The 18172-nt window shown below is 39.5% G+C and overlaps 1 protein-coding gene across 1 annotated transcript in view; it reads left to right on the top strand.

Annotated features, from left to right (window-relative positions):
* MYBPC1 (myosin binding protein C1) overlaps window positions 1-18172 on the top strand; it is a 49617-nt gene that overhangs the window by 22741 nt on the left and 8704 nt on the right. Inside the window, exons 15-29 of the mRNA XM_064729972.1 lie at window positions 209-375; window positions 967-1129; window positions 1931-2037; window positions 2860-2993; window positions 4106-4262; window positions 5142-5246; window positions 5875-6063; window positions 7446-7580; window positions 7653-7733; window positions 10843-10911; window positions 11998-12165; window positions 12647-12735; window positions 14518-14713; window positions 15311-15450; window positions 17663-17822. Coding sequence (XP_064586042.1) covers window positions 209-375; window positions 967-1129; window positions 1931-2037; window positions 2860-2993; window positions 4106-4262; window positions 5142-5246; window positions 5875-6063; window positions 7446-7580; window positions 7653-7733; window positions 10843-10911; window positions 11998-12165; window positions 12647-12735; window positions 14518-14713; window positions 15311-15450; window positions 17663-17822 — 2060 coding nt within the window. The remainder of the gene's footprint in view (window positions 1-208; window positions 376-966; window positions 1130-1930; window positions 2038-2859; window positions 2994-4105; window positions 4263-5141; window positions 5247-5874; window positions 6064-7445; window positions 7581-7652; window positions 7734-10842; window positions 10912-11997; window positions 12166-12646; window positions 12736-14517; window positions 14714-15310; window positions 15451-17662; window positions 17823-18172) is intronic.

The following is an 18172-nucleotide window of genomic DNA, read 5'->3' as shown; positions in this document are numbered from 1 at the left end:
AATCAAAAATTGTTAAGAAAATCTCAATAAAACCTTATTAAAAATGTAGCAACACCAAAAACACCCTTATACATTCATGGATGAGTTTGTTTAACCTTCTCTAGTGCCTTACAGTCTTGTAAAGTCTCCTCTGAGAGTTCCAATCTGTGGAAGTCTTACTTGCACAGGACTTCCTTTGGAAAAATAAAAATCCTTTCCTTTCCATTAGGTTTAGAAATGGTGTAGAACTTTCCAACGATCCTAAATCTCGGTATCGGATTAAGGTTGAGGGTAAAAAACACACTTTGGTCATAGAGGAAGCTGCCAAAAATGACACTGCAACCTACTCAGTAATGACAACTGGAGGGCAATCAGAAGCCAAGCTTTCAGTTGACTGTGAGTATCATCCACCTTGCTCTGCAATTCATGTGCCACAGAAATTAACAATTTTCTTGCCTTTCCCTGGGAGTTAAAAAGGAGACTTAACTCCCACAGCATTTTTTTTTCTGTGGATCTCCAGAATAATGAAGAAAACTTCCCTTTAGAAACTATTTCCAGCAGCAGGCCATGAACTAGCTCTGCTTGTTAACTTCCTGTCACACCATTAATATGGAAAACAAAGCAATCCATCCAAAGGTACAACAGGTCAACAAAGTGAATTTTCAAGGGAAGTATCTGCTTTTCTTCAGTCCTTTAAGGTTTTCACAGGAAAGCCAAACCTAGGCACAAACACAGGACTGTGTAGTCCTCTCAGCTTTGTTTGTGCAGTACTCTTTAAACAAAATTTATCTGGTCCACGCTCTGAAGTTATCTTGCATTGCACATAAATGTACATTTTTACTTGTAATACTCATGCTACTCTTGACTATTTTGTACAAATTGGCACCCTGACCAATTCATGGTTTCATTATTAAGTAGGAAATGACCCTCCCATGGTTACTGAGCTCCATCACCTTTCTTTAATGTATCTGCTTCTGTGTTCCTAAGTGAGACCTCTGAAGATATCACTTGCACTAGAAGACCAGACTGTAAGGCTGGGACAGGAAATCCACTTGAAGTGTGAGATATCTGAGAATGTGGAAGGGAAATGGTACAAAAATGGGCAGCTGATTGAAGCCAGTGACCGTGTAAAGCTTTATCACAAAGGAAGGTAAGCCTGTTGTGTATTGACGTGGCTTTTGGTGGAATGACACCATGGAGTTGTGCCAGTATGTGGGTTACCTCACTAAAAATTATCTGCTAATCAAGCCTAACCTCTGTCCCTCAAGACTTACTTATTTCTGTCATTTTAAAAGCCATGTCTCCTTGCTTCCTTTAATCTTATTTTGTAATCTTCTTTTGTGTAATTTGGCTGTGGAGGATAATAATCAAATCCTGGATCTGCCTAAGTTCAAGCTGTTGATTTTTCTTGCCATTACTGTTGCTGTTGGTATGGGATATTAAACAGAAAAATTAAATTATTGTTAGACATTATTAAAATATACAATATACATATATAAAATATATAATTCCTTTTCTCTTTCCTTTCTGTGCCTCTTTTTCTCATAGCTCCTGTTTGTATCAACTCACAAAGATGGTCCAACAAAAGTCAGAATATTCCCACAATGGGATCACCTGCAGATTTTTTCTTAAACAAGCAAATTGCAATTGAATGGCAGCAGCATAGAATCCCTGTGTAGAAGAGATTACATTCCTGTATTTTCCTTGTTCTGTGTTCAAACAAACAATATTAGAATTGGTTACTTTATTTGGTGATTGTCTCAGTAATATTTTGTACAAAGCACAAAGTATTCAATCACCTAAACCACCAATAAGCAACAAGCAAAGGATTTTTAGTCAGTAATTTTACTCACTTTCACAGATCTCCTAAAATTTTCACAGACTTTTCCTTATAGCCTCAACCAGTCTTCAAAAATAATTTACACAGACTTCTTTCTCAATTCTTTTACAGAATCCACAGATTTGTTATACCAGTTTCTGCTGTCGATGATGAGGGTGAATACATGTTTGTGCCAGACGCCTACAACATTAATATTCCATGCAAAGTACATATTGTGGGTAAGTAGACTGCACAGGGACCTGAATAGAACATCTTCCTGTGACATATGGAAACTAAAAGCAGGAGGCTTTCAGAAAAGCAGGAGGCTTGTAAGTGATCCCAGTCCTTCAAACAAAAATAAAACAGGGCATTGACTATTCCCACAGCAATGCCTCACCAGCTTCTAGCTGCAACCAGCAACTTGGAAGTTGAAAGGAGAGCAGTATAAATTACCAAACTTTTAGAAAACATGTTTTTTAATTGAACCTGAAAAATGTGGGATATTGGTGAGATTTAGAGAGAGCAAACAGGGAAGTGGTACAAGAGGGGAATGACCATTCTTATATTTCTAATATGTTAAAAAAAGATGCCAGAGGATATTAATCAGTTGCCTTCCATAAACACAGTGATAATTTTGTTTTCAGAAAATGATTGGGGTTTATAAATTTTTAAACTGTAAGGACAGTGAAGGTTGAAGCATGGTTAAATGTGCCATAATAAAAAGCCCACAGCTGAAATTCTCAAGAGCCACTTAGAGGAAACTGCTCTCAGAAGTTACCTAAATACACATAATTCTGCCTCAGGGAAACAGTTGTGTGTTTTTTCATATGGTCTTTTTATTCCAAACTGTCTATGGTGCCCTGATTTCTTTTTCATCAGGCAGCTATTTCCTTAAATAGATTTTTCTTCACAACTTTTCTTTAAAACAAAACCCAGTTGCTTAAAAATACCAAGAAAATAAAACACAGAGCATATTTCTGTGTGTTGCAGACCTGTCCCAGGTCACTGAGCTCTCAGAGCAGCAGTTGCTTGTCTAACTTGGACAATCTCTCCTTTTTCAGATCCTCCTAAACTTCACCTGGATGGTCTTGGGGAAAACAACACTGTGACAGTTGTGGCAGGAAACAAACTACGACTCGAGATCCCCATCACTGGTGAACCACCTCCAAAAGTCTTTTGGAGTAGAGGGGACAAGGTACATTGTCACTGTAGATATTTCTTTAGCTTTACCAGGAGCCTTTTCCTTCAAAAAAATAATCTTCAGCATTTTGAAGAAATTTTTTTAATGGCAGAAAATAAGGGGGAGATGCCTTGTATTTAAAAATGCTCATTGCTCAAAAAAGAAGGGTAAAACAGGTAAATATTATTTAACTTTTGGGTCTTTTTAAGGAAAGCCTGAAATTAATAAGGAAAAAAAAATGAGTTTGCTATAAAGTATAGAAGAGGAGAATGATATATTGGATGTAGAAGAAAAGTTGTGAAAATTTACCAAATGGCTGCTTCTATACATTTAATGCCCAGAATGGCTGCCAGGTTTTGGCAGGAAGCCATGACATGGTCTGGCTTTGGAAAATGAATGATAAATTCTAATGGAGTTCAAGTCTCAAATGAAACAATAGACTGAGAAATTGGAGTCTTGCATCTGGTGTCTTAAAGCAAAACTTTTGCTTAGATCAGTCTCTGGCTGTGTAAATACCAAAATAATTGTTTTTCACATTTAAATATTCATTGTGCAATGTAGAAGCTGGAACATTTTACCACTAGTGCATTCATCAAACCTATCTGGTCCAATTTGTGACCACTATTTTTCAAATATTAATTGCAGTGTCACCACTGTGGTCCTGTCCAAACAGGGAATTACTCTAGGAGAGCTCCTCCTCCAAAATATGAGACAGCATTTGAAATCCGTGAGGAGAAACTACTGACCATTACAATCACTCTCACCTTTAAAGTGAATTACTTCCTTTTGATCTGACTTTTGGAAGAATCAGCTATTCTTTTTCCATCAAATTAATGATATGTGGTGTTGGCAAAAGTGTGTTCTACCTAGAAGGAGAAGCCTAGTGCCTCATCCTTTGTGTTGCAATGAGTAGTAAACAGTTATCATGTCTTACTTATTTGAGTTATTTTTTCATTTTTTTTCATCATTAGGTGACTAAAATGCTGAGGTTTGGTGTGGTTTTTCTTACAGTTGCTTTAATATTTTTGTTGAAGTGACCTGTACTGCTTTCAAATTTTGATTTTTGAGTATTTTGACTCTCAAATCCAGACAATATGACTTTTCCCTCTGCTCTCTGTGGTTCCTAGATGGTCACAGACAGTGGAAGAATCCGGGCAGAATCCTACCCAGACAGCAGCTGCCTGGTCATTGATGCAGCTGAGAGGGAGGATTCGGGTCCTTTCAGAATCACCTTAAAGAATGAGGCTGGAGAGGACACAGCCCTGATCAACATCAAAGTGGTTGGTAAGTCCTGTGAAACAGAGCCCATGAGCCATGTCACTGGGGTAGAGTGTCACAGACATCTTTTATGGAAAATCCTTTCCTCAGGATTTTTCCTCTTGGGAAGCTGAGAGGCTTCAGGAACAAAATGTAAACATTGATTATCGGCTGCTGTGGAATGCAACAGGTGCATCTTTGATTGGTCTCATGTGGTTGTTTCTAATTAATGGCCAATCACACTCAGCTGGCTCAGACAGAGAGCCAAGCCACAAACCTTTGTTATCATTCTTTGCTGTTGTACTCATAGCAACCCTTCTGATGAAATCTTTTCTTCTATTCATTTAGAATAGTTTTAATATAATATATATATCATAAAATAATAAATCAAGCTTTCTGAAACATGGAGTCAGATCCTTGTCTCTTCCCTCATCCTAAGAGCCTCTGAACACCGTCACAGTAGAGTCTCAGGAAACTCCCATTTTCCTATGTTTCCCCATTTTCTGGTGTGGAATTGGGTGTTACTGAAGGGAGTAGGAGCTTGGAAGGGATTTAAGTAGGAGTTTATTGCTGCTTTGATAGGGGCCAGACTCCTCTGATTGCTTCAGGCTGTCCCGATCACTCCTGGCTCTCCCCTCTCCCTGGGCTGTGGGCTCTGTCTTGGCACAGGCCCTCCAGAGCCTCTCAAGTGTCTCGACCATGCAGACACCTTGGCATTCATCTATTCCTAACCACCAGCCAGGATCCACTAAATTTATTTTCCCCCCGCTCTCTCTCTTCATTAGGAATTCCTTTTGCACCTCAACAACTATTTTGATTTGTTTCTTATTTGACATTTTTAATTTCAACCTATGCAAAAAGAAGAAAGATTTTTTTTTTTAATAATATCTACTTTGTTTTCAACAGACGTTCCTGATCCTCCTCAGGCACCAAATGTGACTGAGGTGGGTGAAGACTGGTGTATTATGACCTGGGAACCTCCAGCAAATGATGGTGGATCACCCATTTTAGGTAGATACTTTTTTTTTTTGGTGATGACTCTCTAATACAGACAAAAGAAACAAACACCAAATAGTGGATGCAGCAGGATCAGAGTTTAGCCCAGGCCCTGGAAAGTGGTGCTGGGAATATCCAGTAGCTAGAATGTTCTACCTATTCTGACTTTATCAAATTCCTGTTTTTCTAATGCTTTGAGATTTGTCATTTTCTATCTTGTTACATTATCATGTCCCCTAGTTGAAAGACAACCTCTTATAAAACCAAACTTGGCATTGCTATTAGCCTGTTTGTGTTAGAAGGAAATTTCAGAATTTACTGAGTAAAATGGAATATCTTTTAATAAATACACCAAACCAAGAAGAAAGACAGAGGGACCCAGAGGTCAGTAGGACCAGGCCCTTTTCACTCTGAACTAAACACAGCAGCCTTCCAAGTCCAAAAAAAGCTCATATATGGCTATGAAAGCAAATAGGTGACTCTCAGATAGCTTGCAATGAGGAAAATTATCACTCTGAAGCTAGGAGGGAATATTGAGGCTTATCCAGTTAAAAAATTGTCACTGGGCAGTCAAAAATAGACCTTTTATTACTGACCTTTGTGCCACTTCACTTATTATGATAAAATCTTTTCTGGTCAAAAGGATATTTCATTGAGAGGAAAAAGAAACAAAGCTCCAGGTGGATGAGGCTGAATTTTGAACTGTGCAAGGAAACAACTTTTGAGCCGAAGAAAATGATTGAAGGTGTTGCTTATGAGGTCCGTGTGTTTGCTGTCAATGCCATTGGCATGTCCAAGCCAAGCATGCCCTCCAAGTCCTTTGTTCCTTTAGGTAAGTAAACAAATGCAGAGATAGGTATGCATTTAGAACATAATCATTCATATGTTATTAAAATCACACAATTATGTAATTCTTTATTAGTGTGACAACTAGAAGGCTTTGTCATTCCCACAGTGACAGGCTAACTCAGTGGGCTTTTCATATAAAGAAACAGATTTTCAAACTGTGGTGACAACCACAAGTGTCATGGACATATTTTATGAAAAATCCTTTGGCTAGGGTACTTTTCTCCTGAGAAGCTGAGAGGCCACAGAAACAAAACGTAAACAGCAGTGATCTGCTGCTGTGGAATGCAACAGGTGGATTTGTGATCCGTCTCATGTGGTAATTTTTAATTAATATCCAATCACGGTCCAGCTGTCTCAAACTCTTGTCAGTCACAAGATTTTATTATCATCCCATTCTTTTTTATTCCTTGCTAGTCTTCTGATTAAATCCTTTCTTCTATTCTTTTAGTATAGTTTTAATATAATATATATCATAAAATAATAAATTGGCCTTCTGAAACATGGAGTCAAGATTCTCATCTCTTCCCTCGTCCTGGGACCCCTGCAAACACCATCACACCACAAGTTCCTGTAAAAGAAAGCTGTCCTGTTCTGTAGATCAGCAAAGGTTCCCCCCTTGCTCAGCAGCACCCCCAGAATGCAGAGGAGGAGGAAGGAGGGGTCTGTTACAGCTCAAGCATGCTCCCTTCTTGCCAGAATGCACCTGCTGAGATGGAATACACTGCTCCCAACTTGAATATGCTGCTCCCAACTTCTCTGCTCTACCAGCCACAGCTGCTTGTCCTTCTCTCTCCTCAGCAGGAGGAATTTATCTCTGGGTCAGGCTGTGAGCATATAAGGGATGTGAGCATATATGGGATCATCCCTGGCATGTGTTCCCAATTAGGACCACAGTAGGAGTGTGGTCCTAATTGGGGAACACATGCCAGGGATGATGGATGTCGCCCTGATTTTTAGGATTTTCTAAGCTTTCTGATGTTTACATTCTTGTGACAAACTTTCTCACACACTTTCTGTAAATAACATATTGTTTTGCATTCTTTTATGGAGGAGGAGAAATTTGATAGAGTGCTGGTTTGACCAGTGTCATTGGAGAGGTGGCACTTTCACCTTCCAATCCACTGTCACTTTTAGAAAACTATAAATGTTGGAGTCAGATAATAAACTTCCCTTTTTCCTTCACCTTGAGAGCAGCAGTGTGTGCTGTTGCTTGGGTTGTTCCGTGTCCTATAGTGACAGATGGGAAATCATCCTGGTAGGCAGGATAGCCTGTCACCTGCGATGCTAAACCAGAGAAACACAGACCATAAACATAAAAACCTTTCACAGTAACACAGTGTTCTGCCTTCTCCCTGCTTGCTGCAGCTGTCACCAGCCCCCCAACCCTGCTGGCAGTGGACAGTGTGACCGACACCTCGGTGACAATGAAGTGGAGGCCCCCGGACCAGATCGGGGCGGCGGGGCTGGATGGCTACGTGGTGGAATACTGCTTTGAAGGAAGTAAGTGACAGCACCCGGGGTGCCTGACCCACAGGGAATGTGGGTGAGACTGTCTCCATTTTTTCTCTACAGGTATCAGGTGCTCTGGCTGTCAGGCAGAGACTAATCAGGCAGAAAACCTCAAGGAGCAGGGTTTTGGTCAGGCTTCCTTTGGTTTGTATTCCAGATGCCACCCCCTGATTGTGGTTCAACATATCTTACTCTTGATTTGAAATCCAAATCAAAAGCCATGTAATCTGTTGTAATGTGCCATGTACCTTGCTAATAACTCCCCTCTTTCAGGTGCTAAATGAGAGTTAGGGCAGTGAAGAGTTCATTGGTGGATGAAGGCACAGGAAATAATGACTACAAATATGAAATTATGAAAATACATTCAGGTTGGCTGGGTTTTAGGGACAAGAGGTCCTCATTGTGGTAATCCCTATGTTGACATATTAATAACTTCAAGTGCCAGCTGCCAACACTGAGAACAGCCTCATCAGTAGCTTATGAAAAAGTCATCTAGGCATACAACGTCCACTTCTAGATATTTAATTTCTCAAACATTTCAGTGCAGTTTTGGGGATCTTTAGCTATGTCAGTCTAAGACAGAAATATATTAGAACTGAAGGAGGAAGATAAAGAGAGTGAATTAACTTTTGTGAGTAAAATAGGTAGGAACAGGGAAATATAAATGATATTTTACAGCTAAGAATCTTTTGGGGATCAAGCAGCAGAAACTTAGTATTTCTCCAGCAGATTTTCTTCTGAAATGGCATCAAATTAAGTCTATTTTCAAAAAGTTAAATCCACCAGCACCCGGGTAAGTATCAAATAGCCTCTGTGGACCAACACCACCAACTGCAGCAATGTTGTGGATGTGGATGAAGGGCACACAGTTATCTTCATCTCCACTGTTGCTTTTAACTGTGCTGAAAATCAAGTGAGGGGTTGAACACCGTTTCTCACAGAGGCATTTCTTTCAATGGAAGCTCTCCATGAACACAGTCCATAGCCTGGAGACAAGAGATAGAGGACAGAACGTGTCATTGATGCTGTCACATGTTTCAGATTCAGAAAATCCAGGAGAACAGTAGGTCATAAACGTGGCCAGGTGCCACGGCATCAAAGTACACTAAGCCCTCTCCCAGGCAAAGGGGAGAGGCTGTGAAGATCCACTCCTGGCTTTTCTCAGGAGCACTCAGCATCTGGTAGTGTTGAGATGAATGTCTTTAAGGAGCAGGACTTCAAGGAGCTCCGAGACCCGGAGGAGAGTACCTGAAGGCAGACACAGCTGGAATGGTAGGAAGGGTTTTCCTTGTATTTTGGGAGGGAGCTGTGGGAACAGCTCAGAGTGAGTCAGCGTGCAGTCTTCCATCAAGGCACAGTGTTCTGACTCTGTTTCCACTGCACAGCCCAGGTGTAGGGGAATATGAAGGGGACTGTCAACGTGAGGATTTCAGTGTATGCTCTATATTATGCTCTGTGTAGAGTTGGGTAGAATGGAAGGGAAAAGTTAAAGGTGCTTGACATTAGAGTATGTGATATCCAAATCAAGTGATAAGAGAGGATGAGAAGTACAGACAGGTTAATTCAAAGTATGGCTTTGAAAAGGAATCTTCTACATCTGTCTTTAAAGTTCTGTTAGACAGAAGAACATTGCATACCTGTTAAATGGAACAAATTCTTTACTTTTTTTTTCCAGATAGGTTTTAAACACATGAAGATACAACAAAATGGCAGCCAAGTCTGTCATTTTACTGTTACCCACCTCAGTTAAAATACAATGGGTACAATGTATTTTACATAGTTTTGAGTGTTTATGTATATCTATATATACCTCCTATATATGCATATACATCTATATATACACAATTGACATTATGTATATATGTTATGAAAATGCTTAGGAAGAAGCAAGATAAGTAGAAAATGCCAATTTTAAAATGCCAATTTTAAAATACCAATTTTAAAAGTCATGTTATTGGATTATTCATTTTTTTTCTCTGTTCACTTGTTTTTTTCCTTTCTTGCAACATCTTAGTGCCTCTTTTTTCTCAGCCCTGTTCTGCCTCAAACTAATTTTTTCTGTAATGTTTAATAACTCTTTTTAATTTCAAGATACTTTTTATGACTGTCTATATTCATTCTGCTTCTTTTTTCTCCTAGTTATCTGTCTGTAAACTCATCTGTATTTACATTCTCCATTCTTTCATTGTTGTCACTGAATTAGTTTTCAAGAGGGCTTTTTAGAGTCTTCCTTAACATAGCAATCATTAGGAGAAATCACAAGCTGACAGTAGGAAGATAAAATATATATATAAAGATAATTTAGAAGAATAACGCATCATAAACATTGGTTTGGCTTTGCAAAACTGGTATTTCCCTTTTAGTCAGAACCAAATAACTTGATCAATATGGTGGATTCTTGGAGTTAACTATGTACACTCCATGCATATTACTGAAGTACTGGATTCTCATCATGAGTATCCTGACCCAGTATTGCACAGGTGTGAATAGCATGAATATAGAATATATATGTGTATATATGGAGAGAGAGAGCTCCCCAGGTGGTTTTATAGCCAGTAAATAAGTACTTCAGAGACTTTCTGTTGGCTGAGACCTCTGCCAGTGTACTCATCCAGGACCAGGCAAAAATACTAGAATAATATTGTTATTATCCTGAAAATAGCCAGCTCCAGGATTACAGGAAATCCAGGACAGTGATAACTTTGTTCAGGAAATAAAGCCTTAGGGTTTACATCATATCTGTCATCATCCATGGGTCTGGTCTTCTTTAATCTTCTATCTATGTTACCTTTAGCTAAATGTGTTCTCTTCCTCTGTTTCCTCCAAGTTTTTTTCCAAGACCTCTTTTTTTCTGTCTCTCTTACTCAGAATTCATCTCTGATTTCCTTATCCCTTCTACGATGTGTTTTCTTCTCCTTCTACACTTTCTCTCATCATCAGTTTGTTTCATTTCTCTCTTCCAAGTGTTCCTTTCGTCTCTTTCCTTTCATATTTCTAGGGCTACTCTGGGGCCCAAAAAACTCATAGAACTTTATATCCTCCTCTTCTTTCATCCTTTATCTTTCCTGTGGGCATCACATATAACTGTTCTGTGATCTGGATGCCCTCTTTCCATCTCTTTTCTCCCTAAATGTGGGTTCTCTAAATCTGTAAAGCCCAGCATCTATCTTTGCATACTTACTAACAGGAATTGCTAACCACTGACAAAATGCTCCATCTGTGTGAAAGTGGGTGTCTCTGATTAATTTTAAAGATGGATTCTCTCAAGGTATATCGACAGATCAGTCTGAGGAATTGGGGGAGCCACCTTTTAACCTGGAAGGTACAGTATTCCACAAAGGATATAAGTCTTCTTTAATAAAAGAAAATCTCTCTTCATAAATTAAAGATAAATTCCTGATGGTGAATTTTAGGGGCAACAGTCTATGGAATTTTCTGTAGCATAGGTGTAAGGGGAGGGGGAGATACTTGGGAAGCAAGCATTGATTGAAATCCTTTTCTGCTTGAAGCTTGAAGGAAAAGTTAATTCCTAAAAGCAAGACAGTTATGAAAATGTGCCACAGCACTACGCTCTAGTTCTGCAGGGCTCTCAGTTGATAACAGTTCTCTGTCTTTTGTGCCCATTTCACAGTGCTAGCTTTACATGGTGTGGGAGCTATTGATCCTGATTTGCTGGATCATAAACCTGGCTCCTGTGCCCAGCAGTGTCAGGGCAGTCTGTGCTGGGAGGACAGGGTGGATAACAAAGTATGGCTTGTAATGGAAGCTGTTTTAAAGACTGTACTCTTATCATCATTCCATTAATTTCATGTGACCACCTGGGGGCAGGATTAAAAATCCCAGAATGCTGTAATTATGTGAATAATTCTGACACAGCCTTCCTTTTTTTAAGGGCATGAGGAGAGATGGCATTTCATTGCAATGTGTAAATACTCTGTGTTTCTTTTATTTCTCAGTTATACTTTCAAGGGTACTCAGTACTGGTTGAAATTAATTGCAAAACCCATTTCTCTTCGAGGAAGCTGTTAAAGCAATGATGAGTGCTTTGGCAAATACATTCTTTTTCCCCCTTGTTTTATTCTAGCCGAATTTAAAAATCTAACCATTTTTCTCTCTGGTACACTTAAATTATAGCCATATTCTAATAAGATTTACATAATTATATAAATATATACAAATATATGAATATACAATTACATAATCAGCAGAAAGTCTTTAGGGTTTGAAACATTCTTCCTATGTATTAAAATGAAACTACATTGTGTTACAGCACAATAAGAAAAACAAAATAGAAAAACAAACCCACAAGTTTATTACTGTACTGTAATTTTCTTTGTCCATGATGTGGATGTATTTATAATTCCCTGTTTTTTGGATTTCTCCTCCTCCCCTCACTTCCCTAAACCAGCTGATGAATGGATCGTGGCTAACCCAGAGCTGACAGACAAAACAAAGTTCACCATCAATGGCCTTCCAACTGGCTCAAAAATCCTTGTGAGAGTAAAAGCTGTGAATGCTGCTGGTGAAAGTGAGCCCAAGTACCACCCACAGCCTATTTTAGTCAAGGAAGTGATAGGTAAGATCCTGCTGCCTACACTTGCCCACAAATACACCCTGTTTCCATACTAATATCTGTGGTTTTTAAAGGCTAATATTTACTTATTATTGTCAACTGATTATATGGCCTTACAAAGCCATTGTATGGTGGCTAGAAATCATGAAACCATTTTTGAATAATTCATAATTTTGTTTAATTTCTGAGCCTTTATTTCTCGGTTTTTCAGGGCATTTCTTTTCTGCAGAGTTTGATCCTGATGGTACTTTTTTTAAGTTCCTCTAAGCTTCCCTCTTGTAATACCATCATTGCATTTGGTGTTATAAAAGCTGATTGTGTCCTGAATGCAACACTGGGGGACCAAGAAATTTAAGACACTTCATTCATTAGTCACTTCTGGGAATTTTAGACCACACTGTCTAATTTTTATACTGATGCACACCAGTGCTGCCTTGGTTACAAAGGAAGATAAGTGCTTAACACAAGCTTTTGTTTCATTCAGAACCTCCAAAGATTCGTCTACCAAGACACTTAAAACAAACCTATACTCGAAGAGTTGGAGAAACTGTGAATCTTGTTATTCCTTTCCAGGTAAGAACTAAAAATACTGACAGAAAAATTATTTTTACCTTTTTTTTGCCTTTGTTTTTTTTTTTTATACTTATGCTTTTTAACCGATTTCTCTGTAACTTTGGCCAGTCAGGTACCTCAAGCACATGTGGAAGTACAGAGGTGTTTGGTTTTTTGTTGAACCAAAATTTTTGGTTCAACATCTCAAATAAATAATGTTCAACCAAGTAATGAATTGGGTAACTCAGACTGATTGGTCATCTGTCATCCAAAGGACACTTACAAATCTTCACAGTAGATTTTGCACCAGAGACAATTGCACAATGCAAAGGGGCTGCGCTGGAAGTAGTTAAATATGGGTATCAAGAGTGGAACAGTAGCATTTAATAACTTCCTTGTCATGAGAGAGGAAAAGTGAGGGGAAGAGCAGGAAGACTGCAGCTGTTAAATCCTTGAGATCACAACTGTAAATGATTATTTCCAAAATATGTAACCAGTTTTCCCACAGCATCATGCTAACCTTCATTCCCATACCTTTTAAACAGCACCAGCCTCTCTCCTTGCAAGGTCCGTCTTCTGAATAAAAGAATTATGGCAGAACTCCGTTCTATTTCATGTCTGCACATTTTAAGACACTGGATGGGCATAACTCTGCTTCGCAGAGGCTGTTAAAAGCCTCATAAATGCCTGATCAGCAATTCACTGCAAGATATATTTTTCTTGAGAAATTAAAGGAATATTTTATGGTTATTCTCTAAGATAAAGTGTTCAAAATGGTGTGAGATTACCCTTTTCAGACAGCACCTGCAAACTGTTTGCCCGTGGAAGGCAAATTCCACAGCAGAGAATGTGAAATTCAGTCTACTTTAAGTGCCTGTATTGGGCACTTAGACACACAAAAAATGGCACACAAAAGAGATCAATCCAACCTTCCTAGCAGCTATTACAACTTCCTTTGTAATGAAAGAAGCGAGTTTAGGATCCCTGGAGGTTGAATCTATTACTTTCCTCTTTCACTGGCAATGTAGAGAATGTAAGCATTTCCAGAGAGTGAAATACTTTGTTCTGTACTTTCTGTGGGTTATTTTTCTCTCCTTTTCTTTCAGAAAACTGGAAATTATTTGTCAATTTAACCAGAGAGATAATTGTTCAATATAGTGAGAATTTGCAAATATTTTCAGTCTTCTGAGCAAAAAGAAAAAAAAAAAAAAGGAGAGAAAGTTACATTTTAGGTGAATTGGTATGATTGCATCTGTAAATGGTGTATAATTTTAAAAATAATTCTGTTTCTTTCAGTGTCACAGACATCTTTTATGAAAAATCCTTTCCTTAGGATTTTTCCTCCTGAGAAGCTGGGAAGCCTCAGAAACAAAATGTAAACAATGATTATCTGCTGCTGTGGAATGCAACAGGTGCATCTGTGATTGGTCTCATGTGGTTGTTTCTAATTAATGGCCAATCACAGTCAGCTGGCTCTGACAGAGAGTCCAAGCCACAAGCCTTTGTTATCATTCTCTCTTTTTCTATTCTTAGCTAGCCTTCTGAGGAAATCCTTTCTTCTAATCTTTTAGTATAGTTTTAATATAATATATATCATAAAATAATAAATCAAGCCTTCTGAAACATGGAGTCAGATCCTCGTCTCTTCCCTCATCCTCAGGCCCCTGTGAACACTGTCACATTTCAGGACAGCTTTTACTTCCTGTTTGGGAAAAAAAAAAAAGGGAAATAAACCCGTTTCCTTCTCTTCCCTTTTCTCTCCAAACAAAAATCATACCAAAATTGTTTCCTGGCTCCTTGCAGGGAAAACCAAGGGCGAAAGTATCGTGGGAGAAGAACGGTTCTCCAATCGACAAGAACGACATCAACATCCGTAACACGGAGCACGACACCATCATCTTCATCAGGAAGGCAGAACGGGGCCACTCCGGAGAGTACGACATGAAAGTGGAGGTGGAGAACCTGGTGGACAAAGCCACCATAGACATTCAGATCGTTGGTATGTTTGGAGAAACGGAAATGGATCCAGCTGTTCCAAGGCCACAGGAAAATGGGAATGCTGCCATCTTTCTTGGCAGTGATTCCTCTCCATGTTCTATTATTTGGCTGTAGGTTTGGGGTCTCTCAGGAAATCTGCATACACCATAGGGTTGTTGGAATGTGTCAGTCTCTTGTTTTTCTCTGTTAAGCCCCTCAGGTTCTTGTCTATCCAGGATGCAAGATTTTTCCTGTTGAGTGCTACCCACAGACGGTGATGGTATCAAATTCATAATCAAATTCATAGTAAATTTGTCACAAATGCACTGTGGAAGAAATCCTAAATGCTGAAAGTAGGAAAGGCTGGCAAGAAAACACATTTATTTTTCATTTTTACCATCCATTCCTTTACATAATAGGCAAAACTGGCAGCAAAACTTTATTAAATTTATTGTAATTCTGACATGCCTTCACTTTGGAAAGTTTTATTTTGCAACTACATCTTTCTTTTGACTTTTTTTTTTTGAAAGAAAGACAGAGAAATCAAACTAATGGGAAGATGTGAGTGGGAAAAAGATAGAGAAAGCAAACAGTAGAATGTCTCATATTTGTGTTGCAGATCGCCCAGGCCCACCAGAGGTTGTGACTATTGAGGATGTCTGGGGGGAGAATGTGAATTTATCATGGAAGCCACCAAAAGATGATGGCAATGCTGCCATTACTGGGTACACTATTCAAAAAGCAGATAAGAAGAGTATGGTAAGTAATAAGGAGATGTTTAAAAGCTGGATGTACTAATGAATCGTCCCTTTTAAAAACAAAAAGCTTTACATGCTTAAAAGGATCAGTGCTAAAAAGCACTGATTTCTTAGCATTTGAAAAATCTCTACAGGACCCTCTAAAAATCTCTAAAACTCTAAAAATCTCTTCATCACTAGGAGTGGAAATATTTTCAAATTATTCCAAAGAGGAGGACTAAAAATGGGAAGGAGAAAAGTAATTCTGCATTTTTCCTTTGCCTCAGGAGAGAAAACAAAACCTTAAAATATTAATTCTGAATCTTGTAGGCTGCTACCAGAACCAAAGTGTTCCATTGCTGCTGTTTTCAAACCTGCAATGTCACACTGTGTAAGTCACTGCCACTCCTTTACTACCCATGGCAAAACAGTTCATAGGTACTTCTGTAACCACTCTGAGATGTACAGATGAAAAGTGCAATACAGAAATATTTATTATTTTCATTAAACTAACAAAAATTTAAACAAAAAAATAATTTAAACTGTACAACACTTTCTTAAAAGACAGTAGTCAGATTCTCAGATTTCCAGTGTTTAAATTTGCAGTAAATGTTAAATCTAGGGCAATATTTAAGGACCTGCCTTCTCCAAGAAAATCTTTTGCTGTCCTCTCTTATCCCCCACATTAATATGTTGATCTCCATCATTGTCTGATCAATTCATTCTTCCTATGCCTCTATTTTCCTTCCCATCCTTCTCTTTCTCCTTCTCTTGAGACTGTAAGAAGATATGATCTCTGGTACAGTGATCAGAACAATTTCCCCTCTAAATAACTGTGATAAGGAGAAAGTAACAACAGCAAGCAGCATCTAGGGTTCAGTGGGAAATGGATCATTCAGGTCACTTTCCTCACCGTATCTGTGGTGGTGCATTTTGCAATTCTAGCACAGCTGGTCTTCTACAAAAAAACCGTTTTCCCAAAGGAACTTTGGCTCTTAATGTTGACCAAATATGAATGCAAACTGTGTACAGGGAACTCAGCACAAGTTCAGCTTTAGAAAAGCAAGAAAACTATTTAGGGCAGAGTAAAGAAAAGCAAAAACATTGCTGTGGTCAAATTGCACTTTGTATTAATTGCATTTTTAGCATTAACCTCCTTCAGCTCAGATTGTTGTTTAGGTATTGTGTAATAGGACAGAATTCACACATCCTGTTACTGCTGCAAGACTAAAGCACTAAAACCCACTTGCCCATCTTGGCCTTTAGATATCAGAGGACCACAAGCACAGAAGAACATTTCTCATGAACACTCAGCCTGTGACAGAGAGGGCAGATTAGTGCAGTGGCCTCTGTGATTGCATATTACTGCAGAACAGCACACGCTTCTGCCTTCCCCAAGGGAATGCAGTTTTGTTATCTGCAACTGTACTTTCTCTGTCAGCAGTGTGGATCAAGAATGAGGGAACCTGCCTTGCTCACACAACACAACCTTTGTAAGCCTGCAGTTCCTAAAATGAGCCATTCCAGCTGCCCTTCCGTGCAACAATTCAGCACGGTTTGGCCTTGACTGCTCAGCAGAGAGCTCTGCTGCACTGCCATCATCACTCATTTCACTATTAATTATTAATTATTGTTAGCTGCATTCTCTTCAAAGAAGAACCTGCTCCCAGAAGCTTGGTGATCCTTCCAGTGGATGTCTGGGTGATGCAGGGTGCTGGGGCATGTACTGCACTAAATAGGTTATTTAGTTGTTGTTTTGCTCTGGGTTATTAGAGATTTGCACAGAGGAGTCTTTATATTGAATAGTTTTTGTTATATCATGTGGTTTGTTATTCCCCTCTCCCATCACATGGTCTCTCCCTGACCTGCCCCTCTGCCCAATACCTCATGGTGATCTATTCCCTGGTCAGTCCCTCCCCTCACGTCTCCTTACTCTGGTCCCCATCCTCTGCCCCCCATTCCCCCAGGTACAAAACCCCCTAAAGGCAGCTGGCTGGTCTCTTCCCATGCTGGTTTTTTCATCTGGTGGTTCTCAAGTCATTAAATAGAGGACATTCATTCCCACGTGGAGAAGAGTGCTTCCAGTCTTTTGCTTTTGTCTATGTAAGATCATGTGGGCTAATGTCCATATCTAGCAGGATTGGACCCTAACAGCCCAGCCAGACATGGTCTTATAGATGGCACCCAACATGGGGGAGAGCTGACCCTGTGTGTCTGTGTGTCTGTCCTTTCAGGAGTGGTTCACCGTGATCGAGCACTACCACCGCACCAGTGCCACCATCAACGAGCTGGTCATAGGCAACGAGTACTACTTCAGGGTCTTTGCCGAGAACATGTGTGGCCTCAGCGAGGATGCAACCATGACCAAAGAGAGTGCTCTGATTGCCAAGGATGGTTGGTTAATTATCCATACCTCATCAAGGGGGAGGGGGGGTCAGAGGCTGGAAAGTGGCTCGAGGTAAAGGCCGTGTCTCTAAAGTGTTCAGAGACACTCCCAGCCACAAGGCCAGATCCAACAGCAAGGCCATTTCCTATTTAGACCTCCTGGTTTGTCCACATAGCTCATAGTCACTGTTTTTAATCAGGAGTGGGACACTTCTCCCATGATCTGACATTTTCTATGGTCTTGGATCTCAGACTCACCACATGACCACTGGCACATATGCATTGATAAGAGCTGGAGAGGAGTAAAGCTGCTGCTCTGTTAGAAGCAGTGGGTCACTGTCCTCCTCTGGAGACTTGGA

This window comes from Zonotrichia leucophrys, chromosome 1A (assembly GCF_028769735.1).
Source record: "Zonotrichia leucophrys gambelii isolate GWCS_2022_RI chromosome 1A, RI_Zleu_2.0, whole genome shotgun sequence".
NCBI classification, from domain to species: domain Eukaryota; kingdom Metazoa; phylum Chordata; class Aves; order Passeriformes; family Passerellidae; genus Zonotrichia; species Zonotrichia leucophrys.
Note: the sequence above shows the minus strand (reverse complement) of the source record. Positions and strands in the feature narration are given on the sequence as shown.